The sequence below is a fragment of the Protomyctophum bolini genome (genome assembly GCF_963924005.1).
Source record: "Protomyctophum bolini genome assembly, chromosome: 20".
Classification (NCBI taxonomy): Eukaryota; Metazoa; Chordata; class Actinopteri; order Myctophiformes; family Myctophidae; genus Protomyctophum; species Protomyctophum bolini.
Genome location: NC_137881.1, coordinates 26,351,934 through 26,363,235, shown reverse-complemented (window position 1 = coordinate 26,363,235; position 11,302 = coordinate 26,351,934). Strand labels below are relative to the sequence as shown.

The window sequence follows — 11,302 nt, the reverse complement described above, 5'->3', positions numbered from 1 at the left end:
TGGAGTGTTGTGAAAACAGGCCAGGTCAGGCTGTGGCTCAGGAGGTAGAGCAGGTCGTCCAATGATCCCTGGGTCGGCGGTTTGAATCCCGGCTCCTCCTCCTGTCCACATGTCGAAGTGTCCTTGGGCAAGAAGACACTGAACCCTACATTGCCTCCAATGAGTCGGTCGGTGTGTGAGCTCGCCACCATTGGTGTGTGTGCATGTGGGAAGTGAGGACGCTGGCGTCGACTGTTCGCCGCTTCACCTCCCAATGTATGAATGAATGAACCATTGTAAAGCGCTTCGAGCACTTGGAAAAGCGCTATAAAAATGCAATTCATTATGGAGCCTCATGGGCCCGGGGCCCTGCAGTCCAGAGCCCGTGCAAAGAGAGGCCTTTTGTGGCGGTTCTGGACAACCATGGGTCCGACGGACTCGACACCGGACACTGCACTCTCCCCGAGGAGGCGTGGAAACGCGTGTGTCGAATTTGAAGTCTGTGGGGGCGAACATTTCTCAAGTTATACGTGCACTACATGGTGCATTTATAGATTGATTTGATACCAATACTCTTGTACTTTACTCACGTATTCTTTGACTACCATACTTTTACTTGTAACGGAGTAGTTCTACATTGCAGTATTGATACTTTTACTTATAGTAAAACAACTGAGTACTTTTTTCCACCACTGTGAACACATCACTCTGCACGAGCAAGCATGTGCTCAGCGGGCCGTGCAGCGCTGCACGGGAAAATACCTCTGTCCATGTCCTCCTATATATATATATACGCATGTTTCCACCCAGGAGAAGGTCACGGGAAGCCCTCCGGAGCGCTCCTCCAGGTAGGGCAGTCCGTCACATACAGCGGCACCGCTGCTGCCGATCCAATGACCTCTGCGGAGGTCACCGTCTTCAGTCCCCAAAGCCCCGAGGCCTGTGAAGGTACATCAATCACTATAGGCCTAGAACGCACACGCACACACACACACACACGGACACACACACACCCGCGCACGGACACACGCACATACGCTCGTCGCTCGCACACGCACGCACACGCGCACAGGATTCTTTTCACATCGTAATGAGCTAAGGATGACCGTGGGTGTTGAGGGAATGGATGCTGTGTGATGCTGCATACATATACAGGTGGTGCAGTTGTCGTGTTGTTTCCTGTGATGTTGCTACAAACCAGGGGGCCCGAGCGAACGTTCTGAATTATAATATTCTCATTCATTTAAATACTTTAATCATGTTTACAACTCTCTCTCAGACACTGATGTTTTGTACTTTGGACTTTTTATGTTATTATTCACTTCACAGTATAATGTTGTGGTGGCATGGCAGTTGGCACCACAACATAAAATTCTTGTATTCTGTGCAGTCTGTTAAATGATACTTTAGCAGGTTTGTCTCCTGGCTACGTCTCAGTCATTCACACTGACGACGACGACAACAAAGAACATAAAGCAATGGGGATTTCACTTTTTCTAATTATGTTTATGATGCATATATGAACACATTATCAGACACCATCAGCCTCAAATACATGCAGAACTTGTGTGTGTGTGTGTGTATTTTCAGATAAAAAAAAAAGTCTGACCATTCAAATTTAGTTTTGTACAAAATGTTAAAGGCGATATTTACCCAGTACTGCATAAAGATGTGTCTCTGACCCCCAAAAACGTCCAGAGCCCTTGTTTGAGAAGCCCTGGTGTAGTGAATGCGGGGTGCCACTGTGACTGAGAGAGCCAGACACATTCAGACCAGAACGGCACTGGCCTAGATTGTTGGGAGTTAACTTGTGACTCCCAGCGCAGTATCAAGGAACATGGTTACTTATGCATGCATAGGCTGGCCAGGGCCAAGAAAGATGAGCTCAGCATGAGCACGAGCAGAAAGCCATCTTCACCGTGATAACGGCAAATGCTCCTACTGTTTTTATATAGAAAATAGTAAAATACCACCTCTCTACGCTCATGAAATTGAATTGAATTTATGCTCGAAATTTGGCATGAAATGTGGAATGGAATTATATTATATACTGTATATTATATATTCTATGCTCCATTTTTGCTACACTGCCTGTCTTTGGCATCGCACAGCAGTAAGATACTCATTATTGCGCTGAATGATTGTTGTATAGTCCTGGAAATTGGGTTAAATATTCTGGAAAAGTTTTGGGAAATTCATTGGTAACAGTGTGTGGGAAGACACACACGCATTCACATACGCATGTATGTACGCATATACTGTAGATTTCACACAGTCATAGATGGCAGGCTATTAAATACATATAAGAAAAGCCATTTAAATAAATAGGACAAAAACACAAGAAAAGCATGTGCAGCATACTGTAATGCAGTATGTGGGTTATTGCAGTCAGTCCTGTCCATCTGTCGGTCTGTCTGCAAAATAACACACAGCTGGATTTTCATGAAACCTGGTGCATGGGTCAGCAGAGGCAGAGGTCAAGGTCACAATTAATTATTATTGAGAAAAAAAAATACATAGTGTGGTCTCGGATATATATATATATATATAATTGCAATATTCATAATAATTAGGCTATGCCAATAATAATATTCAACTACATTTCTGTCACTGCTTATTCGATGGTTATTGGGTGAGAACTGGTCTGGGAAGTCTTATCACCTCAGAGGAAGAAAAGCAACAGAACAAAACAAACAAAAGACGAAAAACTTGACAAAAAAACAAAGGGCTGCATTTTCCGTTGCTCATTATTTATAATATGGTATCGGTCTACTCACTCTGTGTCTGTCATCATGGTTTGGGTTTGTGGTACCGCTCTGGTGGCCATTTTGGTTTGTTGGTTTGTTTTGGCCTCGCATTTGTGATTTGTTTTTGTTCTTACCTACCAAATGAGTCAAGTTGTACATTAATGTCAAACTGTAACAGATGGTCGGTTCTTCATTCAACTTGGCTAGAATTACCATTCGGCTGTCCCTTGAGAGGTGGGTTTGGGTTGAAAATATCACAGTCAAAGTCACAAGCAAGGTCAAGTTAATGGTAAAGACGCGATGGCCATTACTCAGGAATGGAGGCGTGGGGGTGAAGAACTATGGAGACTGGGGTTCAATTAGGTTCCCACCTAATCAGCATGGGATAGAACAGATGGTGTTTTCCTTCACATGATGTGTTACACCCAATGCCCTCAGATGTATAGTATACTATACGATAATATCACAGCCATTCTATGGCTAGGGCCCTACAGTATATACTTTTGTACTTTTTGTAATGCCAACGGATAGCGAGGAGGAAATAATTATATAGTTGTAGGCTGTGTATGTTGTGTTGTGGCTACTGTTGAACTTTTGAAGGATGAGTTGTTGTGCCATTGTCAGGATCTGCCTTCTGTGTGTTGTTTTTGTTGTTCTTGAAAGTTATTCTGAAATTATGCTATGGTATTCTTGAATCTTATTTTGAAGTGATGCTTTGTGTTGGATTATTGTCTTGTAAACCTGAGTTCCAAGTTTGTTTGGTGTTGCTCTCCTGCAAACCTCTGTTAAAATAAACTTCCACTTGATTCTGACAGCCATTTTCTTTCTTTCTTTCAGGCACCAGAATATCCACGCAGGCCCTGGTCTTCACTGCAGCCCAACACCGTGGCCCCCAGTCTGCTATAGACATGCCAAACAGGTTGAGACCACTATTAACAATGCTCTCCAGATCATAACTGGTTGCCTGAAGCCCACCCCAGTGTTCTACCTGCCAGTCCTAGAGGGAATTGCCTTGGCCGGGCCTCCGTTGAGAGGCTGCTATACCTTCACGCTATAGCAAGGAAAGCCCCAGAAACATGACTGGGATATCCTGCATGACACTTCTAAACAGACTCATTCAAGTCCCAGCCACAAGAGATGCTGAGTTCAATCCATGAGGACCTGTCTACAAAGGCATGGATGTTGGCAATGGCATCCCGGTTTGAGTCAGCTGGGCTCACATTGTTACACTGCTACATCTGTGGACCCAGGACCGTGCTGAACTGACTGGGTGCTGGGGTTGGGGGACTGACGTCCTGACAGGGGGTGTTGCAGGGGGACGCCATCGCTTGCATGGAGCGCTTTAAATGGCATGGCCGTTTGTGTGTGGAAGTCCAACACACCTCCATATCAAGCTCAGCTTCTTCTCAGTCCCGTAGAGTCTGTTCTCCTATACAGCTGTGAATGCTGGACCCTGAAACCTGCTCTACTGTACATAAGTCACTGGCTTCTGTGCTACACCAGAATGTTACCAACAAGCAGGGGATGCTACCAATTGGGTGAATGAGAAGATGGCAGCCGGCTCTGTCACATGCCATTGACACGAGAGCTCCCAGCAAGGGGAAGAAAGCACCGGCGAGCTAATCAGATATAATGGAGGATCGACATCGCTGGAGAGCTGGAGGGCTCACCTGGGAAGTTTGACCCTGGCTATCATCACTTACACAACTGATCAAGTCAAGTAGAAGACGGCTCAAGGTTAGGAACCTTTTTTTTCTTCCCCGCTGCTGCTGCTGCTTGTGTTGTGTGTGAGTGTGTGTGTGTGTGTTAATGTGACTGTGTGTGTGCTAATGTGATTGAAGCTGTTGTACTAGTATTGCTGTCATTTTGGGACCCGATGACTGGACAGGACAGTTCAGTGACTTCTGGTTCTGGAATTGATGATTCCTGATGGAAATCTACAATATGTATGTTATGTTGTGTGTGCCGTTGAAGGAAGTGAGTTGTAACAGGGAACGGTATATATTTTATATTTTTCTTTCTTTCGTTCTTTCTGAACCTTGTTTTAATTGTCATGTTGCTGTCAGGGCTAGTTTTCAGTTTGTAAATACATCAAAGATGCGATAATAATCTTTGGATGGAAACGGAAAACGGTTGCTGTTCCCCAAGGGCACAGCAGTGACATACGGACTGTTTATGTCTTCCATATTGAGGATACTCACCAGGAGATCCGTGGCTGTCTTTGGGTTTATATGTCGCGTCAAAACAAAGCAGTACAGTGTATTATAGGTACAGTACACCTTTGGTCATTGCTTAGAAAGATCAGAAGGTTAAACATGCAGGGAGCCAATCATGTGGTTGGTTAATGAGCTATGAAGATGTTTTTTGTTTAGTTTTTCGTAGTAGGCAGGCTATTCTATTTTCTGAACATGCAGAGCCAGTTGCAGCACGATGAAATTGGCTGGAAAGAAATATATATTGGTGGGAGTGTGTGTGTGTGTGTCCCCAAGGCTCTCAGATATACTGAGAAGACATTTCCATATCACTTCACCCTGACTGACTATTATTATATTCTATAATGGCAAACAGTAGTGGCAAGGCTTCAGATTGAGCAGATTTATTATATTATGGAATTGGCTCCGTTTGAGCTTAACCTCCCTCGCTGTCTGTTCATTTCAGAATTTTACTGATTACTTGACTTGGCTCTGAGGCGCAGCGTGTCAGTTATTTTAGGCCTGTATCTATAGTTCTGTTATTTTTCTGTTACGACGTACCTAGAATATGGAGGCTAGGTCGATGTGGTTAAGGGACAACTCAGCCACAGTGAAACATTATTCTGAACTACTTATTGATACCTATGAGTATGATTTAAGTTTTCAAGTTTAATCTAAATGTCTTACAGACGCAGGTTCATGCTGTCATTTTGCATTGTACTGTAAATGGAACCCTCTATTTGTCACAAGAAAAAAAAGAATAAAGCCTGCACACTGGTAATGCTGAAAAAGCACCTCGATTGTATTGCTTTATATAGTCAGAAGAATCCCTTCTTCGTCACATCACTGGTTTACACATGTAAGTCAGTGGGTGAAATTAGTTTTCGTGCATTTCGTTTGTTTTCCAGGCAAGAGAGAAAAGGAGAAAAGAGAAGCAGAGCAAGGACACTGGTACCTTTTGTCTGCAGTTGCTGTTCATTGGGTCGTGTCAAACTTAACTTTTTCGTTTTTATACGAGTCTTGTTCTTGGCAATAAAAGTGTCTCTTATAGTTCTGTGTGTGCAGCCAAGCCACGCGTCTGCTCTGCAGGCCACAGAGCACGACACACTCCCCAGTCCTTTTTTTAAAAGGACACTGTGGCTGGCCGTTCCTGTCTTCTGAGCCCGAGCTTACTCAAACACGGTGAAATCGCACGGATTGGCAATTCCATGCACTGTGTTGTGACCGCAACGGAGGCTTTCACTCGTATTGTACGTATATGGAATTGCCAATCGGTGCTATTTCACCGTGTTTTGCGGTGAGATCGGGTTTGATATTAGGTGTGGTGTGCTGAGTGGGCTCTACCGAACTTCGCAACGGTCGACCGTACCGTACTTGTGAAACTTTGTCAATAATGAAAATAGCAGATCTATACGACTACTACGCGTTACGATGCCACGTGTTTTTATAGCTATTGAAAAATAGCAGATCCACAAGCTCATACGAGCTTGTAGGTCTGCTATTTTTGAAAAGTTGTGAAAATATTTATTTCAGAAAACTGGAGGATTTAGAAGATTTTTTTTAATTTTTTTCGAGGTCAGGCCTAAACGTGTTAATGTGAGCTTTTATACCATCCACCACTGCTGGTGTATGTATGGCTTCAAAGCCCACGTCATGATCGTATCCACCAGTGCAAATAAAATCATACATACAAGCCTTACATACTGTGGTCCATGCCCGGCACACCGCAGATACAAGACACATATACCCCTCCTTACGTAAAACAGATATATTACCCCTCCTTACGTAAAACAGATATGCCTAATTCCACTGCCTCACCACCAACCACAGCAGCCCCCCCCCCCCCTCATACACACCGCCCGCTCCCCATCTATCTGTCATTGGGTAATTTGCATCGGAAAGCCTATAGGCGTGGGCCATTACGGTGAAGGTTGACACCCCCCCCCAAACACAGGCACGCACCCACACACAGCGTACGGGTGTGCGTGCGTGCATGCTGTATGTGTTTGTGTGTTATTTACACGTGCATTTAAGCAAAGTGAGTATAACCTTGTGTGTATGCGTATATATATCGTTGTGCGTGCATGAGGCGGGACACGGCGTGCGCACGTGTGCGTCTGTACGAGGTTGAAATTGATCCAGCGGCTATTAAAAAAGAGGGGAGGGAGCAGCTCTGTCATCCTGAGGGGGTCTTTCCTAGCCCGGTCTCTCCTCTCCTCTCCTCCCGTGCGTGCGTGCGTGCGTGCGTGCGTGCGTGCGTGCGTGCGTGCGTGCGTGCGTGCGTGCGTGTGTGTGTGTGTGTGTGTGTGCGTGCGGCGACAGCAGATGAGTGGAAGACCGACTGCGGAAAAGAGAAGTCGATTCATATTTAATGTGAGTTGAAACCTCAAGACACCCCGTGAATGTTATCATGTTTTTTCCTCCCCTTAAGACTTTCTTCGGTCTCATAAACGACTAACGGCAACAACACTTTACACGCAATTATCTTCATGGCAGAAATGCAGGGCAGCGGTGGCAAAATACATTAAAAACAAATCTATAGCGAGACATGGTGTCATTTAGTGCCTTTAAAGATGTTATGGTTGGCTTTTGGTGGGCTACTTTGTACCGTCTGCCAGAGGGAAGTAGTTCCAACTCCCTGCAGAGTGGATAAGAGGGGTCATTTTCATGATAGCTATACTTTTTATGTATGTGATGTATTGCCATGCTTTTTTGTTCTTGCTTAATGTAAATCGCTCTGGATTAAGAGCGTCTGCTAAATGCCTAAATTGTAATTGTAAAGTTCAGGGTGTTTGGGTGTAATTGAGGTCATGAAAACTAAAAAATGAATATAAATGAAAGTTAATGTCATGAAACCTTTGATACCCCCAAACACACGCACGCACGCACACACACGCATGCACACACACGCACCATATTCACCCCCTCACGCTATTCTTCTAGTCCCCAGAAACATGCAGTCGTGCATAACATAAAACATTTCTGGAAACCCCATCCACATCTATTTTCATGTAGTAGGAGCACCAGATAGGTCGTATACGCAGTTAATACGTGGTGTTTTGTGTTTGAATCAAGTTTTCAAAATGACTGTAGTGGAGGTAAAAAAGTTAAATATTTGCCTCTGAGGTGTCATGGAGCAGAAGTACAAAGTATTGAATAAGTACAAATCAACACCTCGCACAGTACCTGTTCTTAAATGGAGTAAATGTACTTATTTATTTCCACGAATCCTCCTCCTTTCCCAGAGTGACCAGATGCTGGCGATGTCACGTCTGTTGACTTATTTACATTGCTGCAATCATGGGAATTCATGAATATTGATGAGCGCTGGTCTGTCGCTGTGGGGCATCTGCTACTGCAGCGTGGCTAACTGTGTGTGTGTGTGTGTGTGTTTGTGTGTGTGTTATTTACACATGCATTTAAGCAAAGTGAGTAACCTTGTTTATACGTATCGTTGTGCATGCATGTGTGCATGTGACAGGACACTGTGTGTGTGTGTGTGTGTGTCACAGTGTGTGTGTGTGTGTGTGTGTGTCTGTACTTGCCTCAGAGTTTGAAATTGATCCAGCAGCTATTAAAAAGAAGGGAGGGGGCAGCTCTGTCATCCTGAGGGGGTCTTTCCTAGCCTGGTCTCTTCTCTCCTCCGTGTGTGTGTGTGTGTGTGTGTGTGTGTGTGTGTGTGTGTGTGTGTGTGTGTGTGTGTGTGTGTGTGTGTGTGTGTGTGTGTGTGTGTGTGTGTGTGTGTGTGTGTGTGTGTGTGTGTGTGTGTGTGTGTGTGTGTGTGTGTGTGTGTGTGTGTGTGTGTGTGTGTGTGTGTGTGTGTGTGTGTGTGTGTGTGTGTGTGTGTGTGTGTGTGTGTGTGTGTGTGTGTGTGTGTGTGTGTGTGTGTGTGTGTGTGTGTGTGTGTGTGTGTGTGTGTGTGTGTGTGTGTGTGTGTGTGTGTGTGTGTGTGTGTGTGTGTGTGTGTGTGTGTGTGTGTGTGTGTGTGTGTGTGTGTGTGTGTGTGTGTGTGTGTGTGTGTGTGTGTGTGTGTGGCGACAGCAGATGAGTGGAAGACCGACTGCAGAAAAGAGAACAATTCATATTTAATGCGAGTTTAAACCTCAAGACACCTCAAATATTATCATGTTTTTCCTCCCTTAAGACTATTTATAAGTGGATTACTTTCAGAGACCTGATATTCAGAGGCTGCAGTTATGTGTGTTGGCGTAGGTTTGCGACACTGTTTGTACCTGGAAAGAAATAAAAAATAATATTCTTAATGTCCCATTCTAAAACGGACGGTTAGTCCCAATACTTGATTCTGATTGTCTGCTTTCTGATTAGACTGACCACGTAGTAAATCTCACGATAATCTACACCTTCAATCACTTTATATCATTCCCAGGTGTGCTACATTGATCCCGCAGCTCTGTAGCTGAACTGGGGAAGGGGAGCGCTTGATTGCCTTACAAACCCTGGCCGTACTGTATGTCTAAGCACCGCCCACGCTCATACCGTATGACTGTGAATGTGTGGCTCCTTGTAAAGACAGCAAGTGAATTCGGAATAGTTTTATGAGGTTAATATGTTTGTAACCTTTTTAGAAAAGCAATAAACCATGCTAGGTCCCAGCTTACCATGTATTTTATAATGGTTAGCCATTATAAAATAGTCCTATCTTTCAGTAGATGTCAGAATAGTACGTCACAGCTACAGCCATATTCTATACATAAACATAGACCATGTAACTGTTAAGGGCTTTATTATTTGCTTGTTTTCTATTGGGGACCAATAGTTCCCCAGCCCATGTGGCCCATTGGTCATCTCCTGGTTTCTGTAGCGTGGTGAGGCAGCTTCATGTAAAAGTACACCCCCTGGACATGACACTAGCATGTCACAACGACTTACCCACCCATGATTCTGAGTGCCAAGCAGGGCAGCTTTGGGTCTTTTATATATACTGATATTTAATGGAATATTATTGGATTCCAAAGGTTTCCTTGAAAACAAAACAAAAAGCCTACAGTATACCATGTCAAATGGACAGCTGTACAGTATATGAAACATGCAAGACTACCAATATGGTCCTTTAGCTTAGAGAGAATACATTGGGAAAACAGATCAAATATTGAGGGAAAAGGGGACAAAGTCATAGTCATAAGTATGATTAGTTAGTTGCTATAGAGAGGGTTGCTGTGTCTATATACAGTACTGTACACGTGCATGCATGTGCACAACACTCGAGGGGTATACACAGCCTGATACATACTGTACATACTGTACGACTTATACCGCCGTGTGGCTTTTCAGTTCCGTCGCTGAAATAATGCTATAAGAGCTTATGAATATTAATAGAAATAACGATGCAACCGTTTTTTAACCCATTCTGGTCGGGAACCCATTTTGGTGTCAGCACTATGTCATGCTTTAGCTATTGAAAAATAGCAGATCTACAAGCTCATAGCGCGCCACCGAGTGGCGCGCTACGAGCTTGTAGGTCTGCTATTTTTGAAAAATCGAAGAACGACTGACATTTTTAGAATCTGATCTCAGGTCAGAATGGGTTAATCAGACCAGTGTGTGTCCAGTGGAAACCTCGTATGAATCTGATCTCAGGTCAGAATGGGTTAAGACCCACCATTATTGTCAAATGAAAAGAGCCGTCTACTTTTATTCTGCATGGGGGACGTGCATTATTGCCGTATACGCTCAGGGCTCAGCGGGTATAAATGGATTACACGTCAGTGGGGGGATTGTTGAGCAGTCACATTCTATCACATCAAAGGGAATTATATCAAAATAGAAAAGGCTATAGTGGACAGTTCATCTCTGTCCCTTCAGACAGCTCAAGCTGCTCGGACTCCGTCCCATCGAAAGAGGAAGACCTGTCACACCGACCAGACGACACTATAGGATGGAACCGGGGGAAGGATTTAGTTTAGTTTCCATATGAGGCTGAGTGTTGGTCGGTCGAACCTCGGAGCTGTGGCGGGCTGGGGAAAATATTGTCCATCATCTTTTATCTGTTGCTCCTGTGCTTTGTGAGAAGCTGGAAGTAGAGTCTGTATTCACTGTCTTTGTATAATAGCTAGTTTTTGAGTGGCGCGACCACTCCAAGGAACAGCACCTTGTTCACCTTTGTGTTCACCTTTGTGTTCACCTATGTGTGTCTATGAGCACCAGTATATGTCTATTAGTACCAGCAGGGGAGCTGTTGTGCAGAGAGAGAGAGGAATAGTGCTGCACTGTTGCCTGCTAATGAGAGAGAGAGGGGGGGGGGGGAGTTGCACCACTCAGTTCACACGGGTGTGATTTTGTACTTGATTTGGGTAAATATTCATCATGTTATGGTATGTTACCCTTCATGGAAGACCTGCAGTGCAACATAAGAATGATAAGTCA

The 11,302-nt window shown here is 44.3% G+C and overlaps 2 protein-coding genes across 2 annotated transcripts in view; both read left to right on the top strand.

The window, feature by feature from the left end:
* The window catches only part of LOC308335722 (signal recognition particle receptor subunit beta-like), a 398,251-nt gene that overhangs the window by 94,703 nt on the left and 292,246 nt on the right, over window positions 1-11,302 (top strand). The gene's annotated exons all lie outside the window — the stretch shown is intronic.
* Window positions 1-11,302, top strand: part of fgf11a (fibroblast growth factor 11a) — a gene marked incomplete at both ends in the record, with an annotated part of 160,471 nt that overhangs the window by 1,914 nt on the left and 147,255 nt on the right. Inside the window, one exon of the mRNA XM_080792300.1 lies at window positions 790-927. Coding sequence (XP_080648426.1) covers window positions 790-927 — 138 coding nt within the window. The remainder of the gene's footprint in view (window positions 1-789; window positions 928-11,302) is intronic.